We start from the raw sequence: 22,290 nt of genomic DNA on the forward strand, positions 1-22,290 counted from the left end.
TGGTGCCCCTAATAATGTCGTATTTGTCATACCGGCCGGTGGTTTTTCTGCTCCTCCAACGTGCCTGCCGTGTTAAATGGCCTGCACTCCACCCTCTGCCGCCTAGGCCTAATCCTGGAGGACAGTTTCAGGGATGTGCTGATGGATGTCAGTCCCCTTTCTCACTTCTTGCCAAATGAAAGCCAACATTGAGCGGTTGTTTGCTTCGTGTACTTGGCCCGGCTTTTTCCGGTGTTGACAGTGGTGTGTGTTTTTGCTTCACATACTCTCTCTCAGTTCTCTTTTGTATGGCTGGCCCATGCTCCCAGTGCTCGTACTGGCCTAACCTGACCAGATCTTACCCTGCCCCCCCTGCCATCCGCACTGCCAGCTTTGCTGTCCTCCCGTAATCAGGGGATCCACTTCCTGTAGTGTGTCCACTGTTGTCATTAATGAGATTATAATCCATGTGGTTCAGCCTCGAGTTGCATCTGTTCTCTGCATGGCCATCATCACTTCAGGCTGCATCAGTCCACAGCTTCATATCATGCTAAGGGGCCTGTGTCTGTTGACCAGGGTCTAGAACATTTGGATGGTGATGTGATTTTGGCTCTATTTCTGGCTTGGATCTGGAGTATTTTTTACAGTGAGGCTCCAGCAGATGCTATGGGGGGGGAGCAGAAGGGCTAAGTCAGGTTCCCTTGGTTGAATTGCTCACTCTTTACTGAGGATGTAGATGGTATCTTGCTAAGAGAGCTGTTGCGTGGCCGCTGTAATGAAACATGAATGTAGTTGGAGTTGTGCACTGGACTTAACTGGCAGTGTGGTGTGCGGGCTGTTCAGTGGACATAATTCACAATAACACTGCGACTGCAGAGGAGTGGGGAAGCAGGTTTTTAACAAGGAATGCCCTTTTGAAGAGAGACTTTATTGCAGGGTAGGGCAGCACTGGCGGTGATATACAAGTGATTGCATATCTCCCTGCTACTTCGGCAAGTCAAGGCAGCTGGGGCGAGGGGGGGGGCACACAGTGCATAGGAATTTAACTAAACCTCCCAGGATGGGTGTTGCTGCTGTTTTCTCGAGCATGGAGGTGTACACCATGATTTTATATGGGCTGTTCAGCCCACCAGCACTGAAACTGGCTCCTCGATAGCTAGTTGGCGTATCTGTATGTTTAAATAAATAGAAAAAAAATGTAAATAGCAATGTGTTTGACTGGCCAATGCTAAGTGTAACTGACTACAGGATCAGGTAGATGCTAATATCCTAAAAAGCCCCCCCAGAGACTGGCCCTCAGTGCGTCTCCCTGGAATCCTGTCCCCCCTCCCTCCCCGCCGCCCACAGCCCTGCTGTGTGACCCAAGTGGCTGGTGATAATCCACGTTCTCCGAACACCCCCTCCAAGGTCAGCGGAGGAAGGGGAGGGCTGAAGGGACCTCTGACCCGGGTGTTGAAAGGTCGGCACTGTTCCATTCTGTCCTGCCTCCCGCCTTCCTACATTGTGCTCCAGGCTTATTTTAGGCCCAACAGCTGTTTTTATCCCGACTGTTTTCCCTGTTCTCCTACTGTTTGATGTCATTGAAACTGTTCAAATTAAGCACATTTCTCCAGGGTAATAGTTATCAGCCCTCCTAGTTAGAATTTGAACTGCTTTTGAGTTTTTTTTAAAGTGATTTTCTTTGTGTAGTCCCCTCACCTGTGGCCCAGTGTCTGGTTTGTTCCACCTGCTGCCCTGCTGGGTAGTTTGCTGTTCCATGCAGGTGTGAGGTTGGGCTCTGTTTTGGCCACGCCCATCTCAGGTTCCCAGACTTCTCTCTTTTCAGCCCTTCTCCCTGCAGGTTCCAGCTGCCCCCGTCTCTCTCGGTTCCCCCTTCTCAGCTTGGTAGTGGTACCAGCTCCTGACCATCCTCACAGAGACTCTGTCCTTCTGGGTTATACTGCACTTCCTGGCCAGTGTGCTGCTCCCTTGTCCACTATACCAGCGGTTCTAAACCCATGGGTCGCAACCCAAATTTGTGTCGCTGCAAGTTCTGAAAGGGACGCGAGGCAGGGTTGGAAATGCAAGCATTTTAAAACCAGAGAGACCCCCATGCTGATCTGAGATCAGATTTCCCAGCCCCAATCCTAGAATTAACCTATTTAAACGGGTCTTGGATCTGCAACTGCCAAGCGCAAAATTAGTGATCATGCAACCAACCCAAGAAGCCAAACCACAGATGCTTAATGTAAAATTCACTGGCACATCCAATCAGATTTGTGTGATAGGCATTGATTGGCTTGAATGGCAGACCGCACTGCGTACTTGAACATAGAGTTAATTTAAACCTATATTTGATATAAGGTCTCGACTGAGCTGGTATGGTAAAAATTGGGTCACATCACCAAAAAAGATTGAAGGCCACTACACTAGACACTGATTGGTATGCCCTGCCTAGCAGCACGTATTGAGCATGTGCTCACTCACAGTGATGTCACTGCTGTAGTCAACGCGAGAGTTCTGTAGTAAGCAGTGGTTCCTGTGGCGATGTGGTCCGGCCCCCCAGTTGGGCCACACCTGTTACATGGGGAGTAGGGAGAAGCCAGTGCTGTGACCGGCACACATGTGGCTCTGTAAGAGCATGGCGTGCCCAGTTCACACAGCCCAGCTGCAGTTTCCATGGTTACTCAGGCCGGCTAAGTTCTCATCAATGGCTGCACAGCTGATCCGGACAGCTGAAGAAAGGCCATTTGGAGTGATCCAACCTTGGCACTGCTTCATAACTCCCATGTTCTGGGCTGGCGGAGATGGAGTGCCGGGCACTGTGGCCAATTTGCCGGTCTCGGCGGCCTTCGGAGGAAGCCCTAGTGGCATCCTTGCTGGGAAATAAAGGGCTTGGAAAATGGTGTTAACCTGGGAAGCATGTTTTCTAGGGAAGAACATCACTCTTGACCTCTGCAGACGGAGTGATCAGATCTGTGGTACATTTCTCTAAAAGCTACTGTTGGCACCTTGCGTAGTTGGAACCGCTGAGTTACATTATTATTATTAAGTATATAAGTTGTTCATGTTGTTAGCAACTATGATTTTGGGAAATGTATCCCTGGGTTTTCCTTGTCGGATATCGCAAAAGTTCACCTCCAGTTCATTTTTGTGATGAATCCTTTCTTTCCCGAGTAGTAGTGTGAGGCAGGGATTGCAGTGTTGGCATGTGTCCTCTCTCACCCATGCTGTGTAGTGCAGGAGATCTCTAAAAGATAAAGCTTCATTTGTGCAGGATCTTCACAACTCGATTACCAAAGGTCTTACCTAAGAATCTTTGCTGATAATCAAACCAGAAGTGGCTTTGATAAGTGGGGAAAACTGTACGGAGAGTCTTCCAGTGGGCTGTTGTTTGTGCAAATGAAGAGAGCGCAACAAAGCAAACACAAGCGCGATATGGTAGGTTGAACCGGGGAGTAACAGTCACTGCAGCTACATGGTTATACAGTGGTATCACTGGGGGCTAAAGTATGCTGCCTCCCTGGGTAGGGGTCGGGCGGCTAAGTCTCGTGCCAGTAACAAGCCTCTCCTGTGTCCATCTGCCTCGCCGTCAACTCCTGTCCTGCCCTCTTGCTCTTCCTCACTCTGACTCAAAGGAATGAGAAAACGGAAAATGCCGTGCCGCTTCTACCGCGCCGAGCACTCTGCATAGCGCAGTGATGGATCGCAGGTGAGGAAAAAGTAGCAACACGACCTAGCTTGTTGAGGAATGCCTGTTTGTGGGGGGGGGCATTGGAAGTCAATCAATCCCTGGACATGTTTGAATTAGCAACGTTTTCTTTGCCTCTACAGACCTGTTCTTTTTAAGAACGGGAGTCACCTGACTAGCTGTCCTCTGTACGTCCGGAGAGGATTCTGCTCGCTGATGTTCATCACCCCTCCCCCCCCCATCTACTACAGCCCAGATTAGGCATCCAATCCTAGGGCACCTCCTGCGAATCGCTCCGTCAGTTGCCCAAGGGGCTCTGCGGTGAGCACACAGTCACACTGGCATGTGGGAGGGGGGTGGATATCGCTCTCGTCGCATGCCTGTGATGTAAACCCCCTCCCCCAGACCCACTAAGCCTGTATGGACAGGACTGTTTTCTTCCGTTTGTATCCTTGTTGCCAGGTGATGAGACCCCCCCCCCCAACCCCCTATCCGGCTCAGTTCAAGGTCACTTTCTGCAGCTCCTAATGGGAGTGAGGGGGTCCCTCGGGGTCATGCTCCGGACGTTTGATGGCGCCAGCTCATTTTGTCACTCCTCTATTGAAATTTCATGGCTGCCCTCCCCTGTTAGGCGTAGTCTCTCAGGAAGCAGCTGGTGCAAGGAGCCTGGTGGTTAGTGGTGGGGTGGGGGGACATTATCTGAACCTGGCTCTCTGAGAAGGTTCTCCCGTTAACTCGTAGGCCTCGGTTTGCCTTGTCATGACCTGGTCCGTGACGTTAACTGTTTTTCGGAAGCTGAAATCTGAGAGGTGATGAACTACGACACTGACTGGAGGGAATGAGCAAGATCCTAAGAGCAGAATCATATCTGCAGGCTTCCTTGCATCATCTCACCCTCTTGATGAGATGATGGCCATATGGTGGAGCTCCATTAGAGTCCTCTGGGACTTCAGGATATCTCCGGCTGCAGCCTGTGTGCCGTCCCTCGCTATGTGCCCAGTGCCCGTGTCCAAGGTCCACTCCCAGCCACCCTGGCAGGAGAGACAGGAAGTGACAGCTGCCCCCTGTGCCTGCCTTGCAGGAAGTGTGTCGGCTGCCACAGCCTGCCCCGTGTTTTCACTGCAGTCCCATTCAGCCTGGTGCGTGTACATTCACATGTAGACTCTTGTGCTTGACCTGCCGGAGGTGGTCATGACTGGACAAAGTCGGTTGCGGATCGCGATCCTGTGAGGATGGATGCGATGGCCATTTGAGGCGATCAGTCATGTTTAGACGGGACACCTGCGGGAGGCCTTGTTCGCGGCGCTGTGTGCGTACACGCCTGGGATCCCGGGCCTTACCGCGGAGGGCGTGTCTGGCTCACGCTGGCAGCCGTCCCAGGTTCTCCACCGCTGGGACCAGGTTGAATTACCCTGTAAATAAACCAAAATAAAAGGCTGCTTCTTGCAAACAGGTGTCCGGGATGCTGACTCTGCAGAAGCAGTGGTTGGTTTAATTACACCCACGTTCGTAATTGTTTTAAATGCCGATGCTCCCAGCTTCCCAGCCTGCCTTGGAAGGCTGCTGGGGAGGGGGGGGGCAGCTGCATCTGTTGGGAGGCTCCTGTTTGGTAGGGATCTCCCCCACAGGTCACCGTGGCAACCAGTGTGGGTATTCCGTCGTTGGGGACCTGTGACGCATCCGGCAGTTCTGACAGCCGTAAATGGTGTCTAATTTTGTTCGTAGCGGGTGGTGATCCCCCCCCCCCCCCCCCCCCCCCCCCGCCACCCACTCCCAGCCCTACGCCCCATCCAAGCCAAGGTTTACAAGCCTGTCATGTTTCTCTCCTCCTCAGCTGCCTGTTTGCGTTTATGATTTGTGGGGAGTCTGGAAGCGCTGGGTTGAGGGAGGACTTTGAGGTGGACCCCCCCCCCCCTTCCTTAATCGCTCTCGTTCTGCCATACTGGAAGTTGCTTTTTTTTTTTTTTTACAGCTTCAGTGATTTAAGCCCAGTGTTTCCCAGTCCACTCCTTGTAATCCCACACACAATCCACGTTTTTGCTCCGACAGGGATCTCGGAGGGAGCAAAAACGTGGTCCAGCTGTGGGTCCCTGAGGACCAGATTGGGAAACACCGATCTAGCCCGTGCTCTTATTCGGAATTCCATGTTTGTGTTTTTTTTCCTCTAAAATTAGTTGGACAGTTAATTGCACTTTAATGACTGCAATATTTTTTACAGAGAGAATTCCCTGTATTTCATTCCTGTTGAACCTGCAGCCTCCCTGCCGTCACTCCGTCCTGCAGTTTGGCGTGAAAGCAGTCAGTTACCTGAGCTGTATAACTTATGAAAATGTAGTTCTGAAGACCTCAGCTGACCTCACTTGTAGGTCGTGCTCAGTTAACCTTCTCCGACACCCACAGTCACTTATGAGGCAAAAGCAGCCTCAGCTGGGAGTCGACACGCAGTGGAAACCAGCGCGAAAGATGCCTGTGGAATCTGTCTTTTGGGCTGATGTATTTTTTTAGGACGTCTCCTAATTTATATCTCTGTTCCGTTTCTTGATGCGGCAGCCCTGGGGAGGATGGGCCATGTTACAAGTGGCGCCCTGATGGGTGCGGCGGGCGGTGCTTGGAGGTGCCCCTGTCTCCCCAGTGGACAGCAACACAGAGGATGCATCTTTTGGCTTGATTGTCAAGTCTGGGCTTTTCTGTACCGGGGCTTAGCTTCCATCTCTGCAGTTTTACTTTTCCTTTTTTTTTGCCACTTTAAACGTGCTTTTTTTTTTTTTTTTATGCCTGTCTCATTAATACTTCTAGATATTTTTAGGGAAGTAATTCAGGTTAAGCACCTCGCTTAAGGGTACAACAGACATTGTGAGAGAGCAGCCCGCAATCCTATTGGTTTGTTATTCTGGTTCTTCAGAAACTCCTGACACCTGCTTAGAGCCCCACCCGGGGCTGCTTGCGGTAGCGGGTTGTGTGAAGTGGGGGGTGCGTAGGATGGAGCCCAGTAGGGGTCCGCTAAATGGCTGCCTTGGGGGGGGGGGGGGGGGGTTATGTGGCAGCTGGTGCCAGATAATGGCTTAACCCCAAGCAGGAGAGGATTGGGCTGTCTGCTTTTAACTTCAGTCGCCGTGCTGGCCCGCCCCCTCCGCTTAGCCGCGCTCCGATGCGAATCGGAGTCTCCATCAATGTTTAACGACCCGTTTGTGGGCCTCTTACACACGGGCCACGTGAACTCGGCCAGCAGCACGCCTCTGGGCCCAGAGCCCTCGCCTGGCCGAAGCACAAAGGGGGTCCTGTTCCACCTTCTCTCAGGGGTAATCTCGCCACACGTGGAGATGCAGCCCTGACTGTCACTTCTAATGGTTTTGCTGCCCCATTAGCTCTTCATCTATGATGAGAGATGGTCCGGAAGGTAAGTAGATACTGGCGTAGGGCAAGCTGCTTCTATTAATCGTGAAGCTCTTTGCAGAGGACAAAGCAAAGCCGGTCCATGCTGTATGCCGGTTGTCTGTCCTCTCGGCGAGTATAAAGATGTGCGCTTGGGCCCAAAATGGGTCAGTGCAGCTTTGTGATAGAGTTTGGTTCATGTGTGATGCTTGGGAGGGACCTTCATGAGATGTCTCCAAAAACAGCACATGGAGCCAGGGTAGGCCAAACAAAAGTATCCTGATATTTTCAGACAATATTTATAACTATTTTCGTTTGTACTTACTTCTTGTCAAATCTGAGTCATGTCTCTCTATAGGGGAGCTCAATTTTATGGTCATTCGGCACGTCTGAGATCAAACAGAACTTCGCTGTGCTGCTGGTGGCTTCATAAGTCCGACACGACTCCGATCCTTCGCATGTAAATGGCAACCCAACCTGGGACGACAACTCCTACAAAGTCTAACATATGTAGTTGAAGGTTAGGCATAGATTGCACTTGAGCTGGATTGGCACAGCCTGGGTAAATGATGAAATGGCGAACTGAAATAGCCATCCTGATTTAAATCATTAACCTATGTCTTGTTAGGTCTTCAACCTTTAAACATGTTAGTCACATGTTAAACATGTCAGTAATTGTTATTAATTATATTTTTCCTCCCAGTGTTGTATTGATGCTGTGGCAATTAAATGCTAATTAGTAGTTCTGTTGAGTGCCTGCAGTTTGTTTTTATTCCATGAAAGACAAACCGTTTTAGGAAGAGATTTGTTTTACCCCATGTTAGAATACCACAATACTAAGAAGTGTCCATTCACTCAACGAGCCGCGGCATGCTAATGCTAGAAGATAGTCTTAGCTATATAACTATAGCTACCATGCCGGTCTGGAATCACCGTGGGCTTGATGGATTTTCTATGGTGAGATGGTCCTGGAAGGGTTTGCCAACAGGACATGGATGGTGGTGAAGCAAGGAGTGACAGATGGAAAGCGCACAGAGTCTTGTGATGTCTGCTTGGCAGCATGCAGCGTGAAACCGCACTCGCAGTAATGCCGCGAGATGCATCTCGCGCAGGCAGGTGACTGGACTGCAATACGATTTAAACCTTGGCACTGAATGGGGAAGATGCCGATCTCCTATGGATGCGCCACGTGTTCATGTGGAAGATGTCTATATGTCTGATATGGGACAGATGGTATAGTGATGCGCTGCCCTGTAGGAAGCCTGTTTGTGACTTGCGTGGTGGGGGGGCAGATTTCAAGGTCTCAGATGTAGAATATCATCAAAAATAAATAGTTTAATTTAACTGCATGTACGGCTGCAAAAACGATTATTTTGATAATAGATTTACCTTGTGATCTTTTAGAAGTGCTTCAAAAAAAAAGGTATTTTTTAATTTACAGTCGCAGTAAAAACTTTACACGGTGCAGAGAATCTTTAAAGTCACAATGTGGCATAGAGACAGAGATCAAAGTTTGATCAAGCTTGTATATAACATTTCTTTAGAAAAACATACAAAATTACTTGCATCACAGTTTCCCATGACGAAAATGAGTGTAACAAAATCCCTTCTTGGCCTTGTTGGGGAATACTGACTTTTTTGATCATGATTAAAGTGATTTCACACACTTCGGATGTTTTGGTCTGGTATGAGCCCTCCACAGATGAACTCGCTGTCTCTGCCATAATTAGTTGAACACACCAGCTTTAAAATTACTAGGTGGTGACTCCATTATGCACAATTTCCGTAGAAAACCACAAAAATGGAACCAATCAATAGCAAAAAAGCTCTTTTGTTTACTGATTATTATCGTTATCGATTAATTGTTACAGCCCTAACTGGACGTTTTTCAATTGGCCAATGGGTTAGCGCTTTCGGTAATTGGCTAAAAGTTGAGGTGTTTATGAGGTCTAAGGCGGTTTTGATTGATCTTTTGGTTGATGCAGTGTTTCCCCTGAGTATTAATGACATGCGCAATGAGTCTCGTTCAAAATTGAAGTTATTCACCACGAATAACTGATGGAAATATTTCCCTCTGGTTCTGCTGAGAACTCGGGTTCAGAGGGTCGTGCTGCTATGGCGATGGACTCTGTATTATCCTCTGCTGGTCTTTGTAATCTGACACGTTTGAACGTCGGGGTTGGTCAGGACCACAGTGTCGTCAGAAAGCTATAGTCTTCCAGAGGGCAGTCAGTGGGCTCCACACCTATTACATGCACAGCAAGAAAATCGAATTATTGTGTTGGTCTGACAAAAACCGGACTTTGTAAACGTGTTAATCTGAGTAAACTCATACTAAATCAAATTTCTCAAAGTTCGACCAAGGCACCCAGATAATGGGAGTTGATTTACTTCTGCATATATACTTTAAATCGGACTCAAAGCGGCCTAGGCGCTCTGCGCATGCTCCAGTTTCCCCCTGGTTTTTGACCCGGAAGTAACAGAAGAAGCTGCCACACGGAAGAGGCCCGGAGCAGAGCAGAGGTCGCGTTGTTGGCGCATCTCCAGCACCATACGGTGGTGTCGTCTGCCTTCGGGTACAACCAGAGCCACAAGGAATAGCGTGCATCTTGTCGGTAAAAAAGGTACGACGTACAGCGCTGTAAAGCTGTCTGATGCACCGCTCCACTAAAGGGTGCGTTTCCACCACACCAGATACCGTACTTTTGGTACTTCAAAAAGGTACCAAAAGCGTGATACTTCAAGGTATTGATTTTACACTGCCGTAAAAACTGGTACCCGGCGCTGAATGACATCACAGCGCGAGGTGGGGTGTTTTGTACCGAATTCGAAAAATGGCTGTAGCAAGTATGGACAACGTGCGATATTAATACCAACATCACATGTAGTATACATCCAATGTCAGCTAGATTAAGATCAGACTTTTTCTTACCTTCAATTTGGTGTGGATATTATAGCACGGGGAGTTTACGTCTCGCTAAAACACTTTTTGAGATTATCTAGTTTAGGTTTAAAAATCAGTTTAAAGGTTCCCATCTACTTTTGCATGAGCACTGCATGCGTTCTCTGAGGCAATCATAATCATTTTCATCCTTGCTTTTTAAATCAGTCCTAGACGGGTTAGTGAGAAATTTCTTGAATTCCTTCTTTGTTTCATGAATTCCCCAATATTTATTACAACAAAATCACATTGCGATATTTGAAAATTTTCCAAAACCCAGTTGTCATAGTATATTATGCAAAATACTTAATTTCTTGTTATGCTGTCCTGGTTTTGTTATATCTCTTCTGACGCGATCGCAGTTAAAGCCATGCATGTTTTATTATTAATTTTATTATTTTTTTTTACATCTGCAATGTAATAGGTCACCTGGAAAAAGCTCAATACTGACAAGCTGTGATGAGCCATATCGCCACCTATCGTAGTGGAGTCAGACATACTTCGGTCAATAAATCGATTCCCCTCCCATTCATTTATACTGGGACAGGGACAGTAGGCTGATTTAAATGGCATAATCTAGCTATAACCGTAGCCTGACTTAGCTGTGCATGTAAACATCATGAGTTCCCCTTTTTTTAAGTAAACCAGTGTTGTTTTTTCTAGCCCCATCACCTTCCCCCCCATTGCTGACGCACATGCCATGACTCGCAGCCTTGCCGCGCGGTGCTTGGTGAGCTGGGCGTGTACCAAGGGGTTTGCAGGTTCTGAATCTCACAGCTACGTTGAGTTGGGTGGAAAATGAGCCTGGTGAAGTCGGGCACATTAGACCGTGTCTGTAAGCTGGCCTGGACAACCACAGATGAATAATAAATAGGTGTATGTGTGTGTCTGTCTGTGTGTGTTTGAGTGTCTGAGATGGGGAGTCGAGCCCCCCTCATCTGACCCAAAACATCACAGGAAAACCCAGTCTCTCACTTCCACTACATTCCTGCTTTTGCTTGGCAGGAAATCTGACGCCCGGCCAGTCAGCCCAGGATATGCCGGGAATCCTAATGGGTTCTCCTCATTTCTCTTACCTATTGGCCCTTGTTATAGCCGGCCTGGTTGATGGATGTACACAAAGGGGATTTTGGGCCTTTCTCTCCTTTTTGGTATCGGAGCACTCGTGGGCAACACAATCACCAAGCCTACCAGCAGATAATCACGCACACCTATGAATCTGGCAGCATCTGATGATCAGGGATCGAGTCCAGCAGGGACTGTCAGCCTGAAAGCCCCATGGGAGATTGAGTTTGGTCTTGCGCTCTCGCCACTGTAACATTATAGTTTTTTTCAACCTGCTTAGTAAAGAGATCACGTCCTCTCAGCGAAGACCCCGAACTCGTGACTCGGAAAGAAAAACATTGTTCGGGGTCATGATGTTTTGCACTGCTGCTGTGCTGGCCGGTCCTGACCCGACGGGCGACCGAACAGAAGATACAGTGTTAGCGTGGTGACATGGGGGTGGTGCTGCTCCCCCCCCTCCCCCAGCCCCCACGAAGGACTGCACAACGGCCGCCTCTTATGCCGCCGCAGGCCACTGTGGTTCCACCAGCAAAGGCTGAGATTTTTTACAGCATGCTGGGAAGTCGTCATCGCATGGGTAGATTAGGGCGGCTTTCTAGAAGAGTGCGGAGACTCAAAGGTCAGTGCAAATGACCCAAAATTATAGTTGAAGGGCTGTTGGTGGTCCAAGGTTTCTCATTCGCTGGTCAAAACCGTGGATTGTAGGTCTCTGCTTCAAGACCCACTATGAAGCTCCCCGTCCCTTTCACCAGAACCGTGTTCTGGTTCGTTTGGGGTGGTCAAGTACAAAGACGCTTTACTCGAGGGGCTTGTTTTCATTGAGTGACCCAAGCCTGAAGGGTTCACCTAGAGAGCTTGTCCAGTGAAAATGCTGATCAGGTTATAAATAGGACACAGCAGCTGCTTCTGCCGTCCTGGTCAGTGTGCAGATTAGCCAGGGATAACTAGCATAGGTGGGAGGAGCTGGGATCCATGGTTTGAGGTTGACTCGCTCCTCTCCAACAGGCCACCAGTCAGAGGTTTGGAGTTCAGTTTTATGAAGCACTTGCTTGTCCTGTTGGGGCTGAGACAGTCCAGGTTTCAGTCTTGAGTAGGCGAATGTGGGAATGGAGCACTGTTGTCTCCCTTTCTACACTCATTCTTGGGAAACAGTGAAAGTCATCCTGAATAGCTCTGTGGGCAGGTTGTGATGCATTTCCTAATAAGTTCCAGTTCTTTTTGGTTCGTCAGAACTGATCAGATCAGCCATTGTTGCAATAATGCACAGTTAGTTTGCTCTTAAATGAACAACCTGGCAAAGGGCTTATTTCTGATGGGTCCTCCTGTTGCTCTGAGGGCATTTTTGGACCATGGTTTGGCGGCAGACTTGTGCTCTCTGGGCTGTTTATGGTCTCGTGTGGCTGGTGGGAGGCGTTTTGGTGCGTGGAGCACGTTTACGTAAAGGCAACGATTGTGCAAGACAGCCTTCTCTAGAAAAACCGGGTGAACTCCCAGCCAGGGCAGGGCTTGGCTCTGGGTATGACTGAGTCATGTCCTCGGAGAGATCTCTCCTGCTCGTACCTGTCGGCAGGGCTAAGCCGGTGTGTGCTTCAGCCTGCCCCACTCTGACACAGCTTGCTGTGTGGTATTATTCTCCTAGAGTTACCTTCCCCAACATTACCAACCTGTCTCTTTGGATCCTGCTCTTGATTGGTTTCTAGGTGATCTCTGGATTAGCGGCCTGCCATGTTGCCTGATCATCTCTGTTTAACTGGCCTTCGTTTTAGACGTGTTTGTTTTTGTTGGGTCGTGAACTTCTGATTAAAGGCTGTCAGGTGCCAGTTTTGGGGAAATTCTGCTAATCTCCAAATTCTTTTTGTAAGCAGGGAGCCTTAGGGCGCAATTCCACCACAGGCCAGGAGGGGTCTTTTTCTTTGTTTCTCTCTTATTACCGTGTGTTTTGTCAACCTTCTGTCAAAGGTCGTAACACAAGGAACGAAGAAAAGCAGGGTAGAGCCCTTGGGATTTTGAGGGACATGCTGAAGGGGCAGCTGTTGTGTAAGGCCAGTTTTACGATACCTTCAACCAACTGGAGCTCACCTGCTCAGTGTAATACCTCCAATGCAGCGTGCGTGTGTTAGCTCATCAAGGAGTGGGGTGTTTGCTGTGTGATCACCCTTGGAGCCGTGAAACAGAAAGCCCCCCCCTCCTTAAACGTATTTCTTTTCCCGCGTCTTATGGGTCGCCATTGCCATATTTATTCTGACGCCAAAGGGAGGATGTCAGATGATCGACAAGCCCAGTGCCGGTATCTCCTCTTTTGTTTGCACTGTTAACGATGTTTACTTGTGAGTTGGAAGATGGTTTTTGAAAGTGAAGAATGCTTTTGTGAATTGGTCAATTTTATGTTGTGTCAATGGCCACGGTCTGCTCAGTAACTTTAACTGTGGGTGAGTCCCTGTTTGGAAGCTTGGGTTGGTGTCACGGCTTCTTGACAGTCGTGGTTCCGTCCATGCGCTTGTGGTCTCTCTGTTCTGTCTGGCTGCCCCCCAGCACCCCAGCAGGTCCATCCAGCTTGTGGTTGGTCTCTGTTCCAGCAGCCCTCTGCTCTTCCTCACCTGAAAATGCAGGGCCCACTTCAAACGGCTTCTCACGGATCCACTTATATCTCTCTCGCTCGCTCTCGCTCTCTCCCTCTCTGAAATGGAGCCCCTAAGAAGGGGGGTGTTCTGGAGGAATTTTTACAGTGGGCTCGGCTACCCCCTGGCTCGATTTGTGGAGACTCTGGGATTGTACCCTGGATGAGACGCTTATTTCGCATCTTGCCCTTTCTTCTTTTGGCGGTACAGCGGCAGGGCGCTCTGGGATCGTGTGCGAGCATGGTAGTGGGTCCTATGTTGAAATAATGCCTTTAAGGCATAAATACACCCATGCACCCCTGGAGTTGACACGCTCTCATATTGTGAAGAGCTGCACCACTGACAAGCTCAGACAGGATTGTGCGGGGAACAGGAAATTCGTTTTCTGAGGAACGGGAAATGGGTTTGGGAGGAACAGGAATAGGAGTTGAACATGATTTTGAGATCAACAGGCGTAGAGAAATTGGCTTGGGGGGAACAGGAACTGGAGAGGGTATGGTTTTGAAAATGGGTTTGGGAGGAACAGCCTGGCACGTGGAACAGAAATGTAAACTTTCTGTTCCGGGACTCTGACTGTTGCATTTGTATGGTTACTGGATGACCTGCCCTAACCCCCCTTGAGTCATTCTTGGCTTGGCATGTGTCTCCACTAAAGCTAGAGGTATAGCCACTTCTATATTCCGCGGTGTATAGATGTATTTCCCGGGTCTGTAGCATGCGGGTAACACGGGAGAGGGAGACACCCAGCATCTCGCGTTCTGAGCTCCTTCTGCTGCAGCTGCTTTGGGCACAGGGAGCTAAGAAATGCAGTGTGCCTTGATGTGGAATTCTGTGACCCCGCAATGGAATCTGAGAAAGCAGACAATGGGAGTGGCAGCACAGGGCCTGTTGCCCCCGGTTGTAGCCACCCCACCCCCTCGCCCCACAGTCCCATTAAGTCTGGAAGGAAACAAGATATTCTGGTTTCTTGCAGTGACATACTGTCAAACCGAGGTTAAGGCATACCCTTAACCCCACTCCCCCACTCTCTCCATCCCCTGCAGTGAAGCCGTTTACCACCACTGTGAAGGATATGCGGCTGCACCGGGACGACTTCGAGATGCTGAAGGTGATTGGCAGAGGGGCATTCGGAGAGGTAAGAGTCTATGAAATCTCATGCTGACCCACTGTCTGCACTGTACATGATGATGCTGTGATGAAGAGCTAGTTAATTTAACTGCTCACACTAGACCAAGGACTTATGTCCCATGGTCCTCAGTCCCATGGTCCTCAGTCCCATGGTCCTCAGTCACATGGTCCTCAGTCACATGGTCCTCAGTCACATGGTCCTCAGTCACATGGTCCTCAGTCACATGGTCCTCTACCTATCACCCTCAGTAACATGTATTTAATGATTGAGATGACCATTATTTAATGGTCGAGATGATATTATTTCAGTATGTATGTAGAGCCAGTGGCTAATTTATCAGGAAAATCTACTTGCTGATGCAAACAACTTGCTCCCCCAAAAAGCACATCACATGACTGTAACTGAATACATACAGCCCTTAGACAGGGTCAAGAGGTTCACTTATTTTTCGACTAAGCCTGAGAAACGACCAAGACACCTGATCTAAGTGCTTTTTCACGTGGTATGATTGTTAGTGCCACATGTGGTGGTTTCGGTGTCTCAAACGGCCATTCTCCGGGGATCTTCATGCAGAGTCCAGACTTCATAAAAAATGTTGCAATTAACAAAAAAAAAATCGATGGTATTTTGTGGCCGACATCTTAACAAGAGAGGAAGTGGCCACTGAGTGCATGTATAAATATCTGAGAGATCTGTTACACTCCCATGTTTCCATACTCTCTAAGATGTGGGCATTGAAGCAAAGCATTGTGGGACTGGTGGGCTGCTTCTGCAGAGTTCTCAGGTGTTTGCAGTCAAGTGCAGTAGCACTGCATACGTGGTGGGGAAACGGAACTCCAGGAAAGCTACAGGAAAAGGTTGTTATTTTATTGTTTGAGACAGGAAACGGATAAAATTGTGCTTCCTTCAACTGATAATATGCTTTGTGCATGCGTTTTGTTGAAAGGTGCACACTTTTAAGCACGTTGACACAGATGAGGGGATGTTCATTTGTGTTTAAAATCAGTACATTCTTTTATTATTGTTCTTAAGCCTCCATGGCTTAGATTTAATATCTTCCTGATGAGAAGGGATGAGAGTGTATGTCTCTCTTTAAGCTGTGACATGTTTGCCCTGTAGTAGTGCGAGGGACTAACAAATTGACCTGATCATCAGAGCAGAAGCCCCACAGTCAGATTGAAATAATTTGCACCCGGGGCACGTTGAGCCTACATGTACTATGTTTTGGTGTGGAAGTTTATTTTATTATATTTTATTTTGTAGGCGGTTGAGGTTGTTCTTGAAGGGGTGTGGGTTTCTGTGGTACAGCATTATAGAAGTGGCAGTGATGCATCCTGGGCTACGTTTTATCTTGCATGGCTCTTGTGGAGGCGAATAGATGTGTGCAGTGCATGCTGGGAACTGTAGTCTTTCCTGTGGATCGCCAGGGAAGCACCAAATGGAATTTGGCAGGTAGTGCTGTGGCTAATTCCAGAAGCCTATATCTGAGCATGGCGAGCAATCTGCCTTCACTGGAACAGGTCCAGTATAGGGTGGGGCTTCCATAACTGTTTTGATGGATGAGGCTGTGTTTCATTAATTAGTCTCTCATTATGGTCTCATTAATTCACTTCTCATAAATAACACTTTCTATGTTTCAAAGTTGCTCTCTGCCTTATTCTGAAGCCACATGACAAGGCTCCAGGCTGTGACCATTTATTTGATTTTTGGAGACGGTGCGTCTAAATTTTCTAGGTTTACTGGCACAGCAGTGTGACTTGTAAATATGGCATTTTTTATAAAACCATCGTTGTATATCATGTGACACATCCGGAGAAAGCAAGGCTTGGTGTGTGTGTGTTTGCATAGATCATATTAGGGGACCAAAATGTCTCCAAAGTGCGGTAAATCCTGAAACTTCCTTACATTTGGGGACACTTCTTCAGGTCCTCGTTCTTGTATTTTGGTTGGTTACTTATGATTAAGGTAGGGGATGGGTTGAGGGTGTCGTGATTGGGATTTGGGTTTTTCCCCATAGAAATTACTGGACATTTAGATAGGAAAACCAACTTGTGTGAGTGAGTGAGACTGAGAGAGAGTGAGTGAGAGAAAGCGAGCTTTCCCACCACAAAAACTTTTTCTCAGAACCAGGAACTTCTGTCGTGTTTCCACCAGAGTAACTTGGTCCAATTTGTAGTTCTTTGGAGGAGCTACGGGGGAGGAATTCACAGCGATATCTTGCTGATTGGTTGGTTACTAGCACTGGCACTAACATGGTAATTACACAGAAGTGCAGGGAAAACCGCGAATTAACGCAGCAAAAATCGAGCCGATGGAGCAAGTTATTTTTCTTCCTCGGGTACATGTATTCTTTGGTCCAGGTATTCTTTTGTCTAATATCATCGGTGCCGGCGGTGGAACTTGTCAGGGCTTATTAACAGAATCACGTTACATCATTTTTTTTATTCAGTGGAAAAATGAAAGATTGGTCTGCTGGCCTGATTTGATAATATCTAAACGTGTCGCAGTTTGTATGACTAAAATGTAAATAAAAGGCGTAGCCCCACTGCTATCCCCCTCAGTAGCTAACTAATAACTAACAAAACAACTTGTTCATCCTCCATTGTTTTGAAATGGGGGTGTAATTTCCTATTAGAGTTTAACCTATAAGCTTTTTGCATCTCCCATGCTTGTTTAGCATAAAGGTCCCAGTTCCTGTTGTGCAGCGGGAAAGCGGCAAACGAAAATAGCTGGGAGCTACAAAATTTCCCGGTCCAGAGGGCCCTGGAACCAGGAACTCGGTTCCTGAATTTCGGTGCCTTGTGAAACACAATAACAGCTTGAATCATAAACTATGCAGTAACAGATGCACTGAGGGAGCAGAGGCTGACCACATACCTCATGTTTATCCTTGTAAATGTGTTATGTGGTGTTTGTCTTGAAAAATCATTAATGGTGCTTTTTTTCTCTTAAGCACTACTTGCACTGCATGTCGGTTGAAGTGGTGCATCTAAATGTTATGCTGGTGCTCCTAAAATGTTCAGTAAGGAGCACCAGTGCTACTAGTAGGAAACGTTAGTCTGAAATCCTGGCTGATGGTCTTTGTAAAGTCCCAGGCCTCTGATGTAGGTCTTCAGCAGGTCTAGTGCTTTTCATGTTCGTTGCGTAGCTAGGATGCCTGGATTGGCTATAGAAGTGATGGCTCTGGGTGCGGAACCATTTACCATGTGGGAACCAGTCTGGGTCATGAGCCAGGCAAGGAGGAAATGTGGGGGATGGTTCTGAGCACAGGGCGTTGAGGTTTGTTTAGTAATGAGGTCATTTTTTCTGGCGTGGTAGCAGGGCAGGGTGGCACTGATTTGGAGAGTGAGGTTGTGTGTATGAGGAGAATGTTACTGGGGCAGCACGTCTGGGCCTGGTTCTGCTTCAGCATCTGGTACCTCCTGAGCGAACATCCTGTTCTCAGCCTGTGATGAGAATGTTTCCAGTCGCTTCTACCCTTTCAGAAGACGCTGACTGTCCTACTGTATACATGCGTGTGAGGAAAGCCGCGGAAGTGACTGCTCGATGAAATTCCCACCAAGTACGTACAGAGTATGAAATGGGTGCCCCCCCCCCCCCCCCGGATAGCTGGGCGGCACATGCTGCCGGCCGCCAGTGGTGGGCCAGGCTGGCGGTGAAGGGGGCGGAGCTCGACACGGCTGTCCGAGCTTCCAGATAGACCCTGGGGTGGGGGAATCGTTAGTGGGCCAAGTAATTAACTTTCTGCTTGCGTTGAGCTGTAGCTTGAATATAACGCACAATTAAAATGGCATTAAGTGGGACATGATAGTCTATCAAATGGGCCAATCTGACTTTGCCGGCTGAGCATTGTTGACCGCACACTTTCGACGAATAAAATATTCATTTAAATGCTATCAGAATATTTTTCGTATATTTAACCTAATACTACCTTATTTTAACTTGGTCATTATTGAATTGTATGCTGTCCACTGAACTGGTCATTTATTAATCATTAATTTATTCCAAGTCAGTGAATTCCAGGCTCTATTTTTGCTCCCTCCCAGCTTCCAGCACACCTGAACCAATCATGAACACCTAATCCCTGGAGTGTGTTAGGGACCGGTAGGGAGCAAAAAAATGTCGATTGTCTGTGGGTCCCTGAGCACTGGGTTGAGAAGCATTAGTTTGCATGCTAATCGTGGTATTTCATGGGGGGAACAACAGTTAAGTCTATGGAGTTAAAAATTGCTCAAACAAATGCAGCTTATTTTGTGCATCGAATGCATTGCTCCATCAGAACAAAAAGGTTAATTAGCTAAGGCTTAATGACCACAAGTATTCAGTTACCCACGAGGAGTTTAATAAGCTTGTTAGAATGAATATCTTGGTCTAACTGTTAATGGCTGAAACACCCTGGGTTACTGTATAAATAATCACCATAAATAAATTAAAGCATGCATTTTGTGCGCTACCTCAAGAGGGCAGTGCTGAGTATCACTGTACGCCCCCCTCGCCTTCTCCTTTCACATCTGCCTGGACAGCTGTGTGGCTAGCTGACGTGTGGTCCATCCACTTCTTCTCCAATGCAGCCCTATCATCAGTGCCTGCTGGTCACTGTCTGCCCTTGCAGGTCGATCTCCTTTACCAAGTGAGGCCTTCTGAGACTGTGCTGCCTCGGTGTTTGCATGGCCCACTGCCCCTCCTCAGTCTGCCTGTCATGCTTATAGTAATCATCAGCATCATAATCACCCTTCTCACATCTCACAGCTTATAACTGAAAGCCTGGCCCAGTGTAGCAAGGAAGGGGCTAAATGCCAGCCTGCTACTGAGGTCAGTCGTGTTATCTGTGTGTGCAGGGGGATGGTTGAGCAGCCTTGATCTTCAGACAGGGGTTGTGTTTGGATTTGGCTACACCTGGGTCACCATCCAAATTCCCCTGAAGTTTTAATGAGCACCGACAGCCAGTTTGGTACCACTGGGTCAAATATCCAGTGGGATTTTGGCTCCTGGGTCCCCCTGCCCTGCAGGAGAAGATGGTCCTAGTGTAAGCTGGGATTAAAACGTATCCGAAATCCTGCCCTTCTTAAGCTAAAACCCAGAGACGGGCGCTTTGGCTTTCATGTCACATGACCTGAGCCTTCCTCTTCCTCGCTCCCATTCTTCCCTCCCCTTCCAGGTTGCCGTGGTGAAGATGAAGCAGACAGAGAGGGTGTACGCCATGAAGATCCTAAACAAGTGGGACATGCTGAAGAGAGCCGAGGTAAGGGGTCCGGATCATGGCCTGAAAATGTTCAAGCAGCCACACCCCCCCTCCCCCCCCCCCCCAAAATAAATCTGTAGTCTGCCTCTAACTGAAATGTAGCTGTGTAACCGGTGTCTTTGAATAGATATAATAATAAATAAGAATATAGAATGTCCTGCGTTTAGCATAGCAGACTTAAATTGGGAACCATATGTATCTCGGTTTCTAAATATAAGTAGCTCCACATTTATATTGCCGTCTTATGAACCATCGAGATTTAGCGCAGCAAAGACGGCTGGAAGATCAAACCTGTGAGCCATGTAAAGACGTTTAGGATTAAGGAGCCAGTCAGCCTGGGGGTGTCGGACGTGAGGCCGGTGCTTTCCCCCCCGCCTTTCTCCCGCTCCGTCTCCAGCGAGCCTGAATCGGCATAAAGCTCTTCACCCAGTCTGACCCAGTTTCCCCACCGGCAGGCCTGACAAGCCCCTCCGGGTCCCCAGCGGCGATTCCCTGTTGGGGGGGGGGCCTTTGTCGTTAATCCCTAAATCTCGTAATGTGCCCCCTCCACCCCGTCGTCACACACACATCGTTCTTTAGCTCTTTGTTATAGCACTTCATTTTTCTGTTTGCTGCCCCCCCCACACACCCCCCATCATTCTGTATTGTTTTAACTCTGTAAAGTAGCCCATTATCAATCAGGATTGACTAGTCTGCACAGCTCATGCCTGACGTATCCAACCGCCACCACCGCTAAGCATAAGTGCCTCTCGTCTAATGGGGAAGTTAGACATGTCATGCAGAGGGGTATGTGTGGATGCCGGCTGGGTACAACTATTGGATCCTATCAATCTGTCTCTGCGTTTGTGGGTATTGGAGTCTAAGTCTGTGTCCGGTCTGTGTCCGGTCTGTGTCCGGTCTGTGTCCGGTCTGTGTCCGGTCTGTGTCCGGTCTGTGTCCGGTCTGTGTCCGGTCTGTGTCCGGTCTGTGTCTGGTCTGTGTCCGTGTGTGCCCCCCTGGCATAAGACATAAGACGGGTGCATGGCGTGGACAACAGGACAGCAGTGCAGTAAAAGACAAAACAACAGTGCGGTCAAAGTCAAGGCAAGACGACAAGACAAGTGCATGGTGAAACTATAGGATAAAAAAAATCAAAGACTGCAAGTTTTGGAAGCAGATTTATGTGTAAAGTAATCTTATGTAGAAAATTAAGTTAATCCAAGTTAAGCTAATCCAAAATCATATTTGTAAAACCGTAACTTGAACTGTGGGCAAAGATTTTGCTAGTTCGCTTCATTGTAATATTTACGGCAACAAATTCAGGCGTTCAGTTTGCGCTGCAAATGTCACACTCTAGGTTTACAGATTACGAGAGTAGTTTAGACCATTTATACGGCGCAAATGTGCAATTGATTCATAGCCGTAGCTAGACTGCTTACCCCCATACCGTTTGTACCGGAAGCAGTGTATTTTGTTGGGATTTCATTGAAACCAACTGATTTAGCTGTACAGGATTACAGTCATTTATTCATTATACTATTTTTATTGAAACAAATCATTATAGTTGTTCATAAGTTTTTTTTTTTTGTTTTATATTTAGATGGTTTGCATATATTGTACTTGTCCACTGACTTTTAATTTGTAGCTCCTGGTTAGTTACCTCCACTTTCAGCTCAGTCACCTCTGTTCTCTGGAGCTCTCCGTTCAGCTTACTCTTATCAGCATTTGAACATGACATTTTCTTTGGCAAAACCTATTGGCCACGGGCAACATAACTTTCCCACGTATCTAGTGATTCGTAGATGTAATACTGAAATTGGGAATGCATGAACTGTGATTCCTCGTCGCAACCTGAACCTCGTAAACCCGTTAATTAGGATTCATGATTGTAAAATGCGGATTGTACTCGTGAAATTTAGGCGGCGGGCGGAAATTCACATTTACGACTTTGAATATGGATTTGTGTCTCTTAAAATTACGAGATCTCCATGACATTTAAGTACAATTACTTTAGACAAATTTATCTCCATAGTAGGTGAACAATAAATGTGTTTGTCTCATTATTATTTTTGATTGAATGCTCCTTCTGTGTGCTTTGCGTGCTTGTCATACCTACACAACCGTGACCCATGTGATTGACTTGTCCCCCCAGACGGCTTGTTTCCGTGAGGAGAGGAACGTGCTGGTTCATGGAGACTGTCAGTGGATCACAACGCTACACTATGCCTTCCAGGACGACAACTACCTGGTGAGCAGGAACACAGTTTGTCCGGAGCTCCATCCTGTCCCGCCCTC

The 22,290-nt window shown here is 47.8% G+C and overlaps 1 protein-coding gene across 4 annotated transcripts in view; it reads left to right on the forward strand.

Moving 5' to 3' along the window:
• cdc42bpb (CDC42 binding protein kinase beta (DMPK-like)) overlaps nt 1–22,290 on the forward strand; it is a 46,440-nt gene that overhangs the window by 1,405 nt on the left and 22,745 nt on the right. For all 4 annotated transcript variants that reach the window (XM_048974065.1, XM_048974066.1, XM_048974068.1 and 1 more), the window contains exons 2-4: nt 14,689–14,780; nt 19,933–20,016; nt 22,148–22,243. In XM_048974065.1, coding sequence (XP_048830022.1) covers nt 14,689–14,780; nt 19,933–20,016; nt 22,148–22,243 — 272 coding nt within the window. The remainder of the gene's footprint in view (nt 1–14,688; nt 14,781–19,932; nt 20,017–22,147; nt 22,244–22,290) is intronic.

This window comes from Brienomyrus brachyistius, chromosome 14, assembly GCF_023856365.1.
Source record: "Brienomyrus brachyistius isolate T26 chromosome 14, BBRACH_0.4, whole genome shotgun sequence".
In the NCBI taxonomy this organism is placed as follows: Eukaryota; Metazoa; Chordata; class Actinopteri; order Osteoglossiformes; family Mormyridae; genus Brienomyrus; species Brienomyrus brachyistius.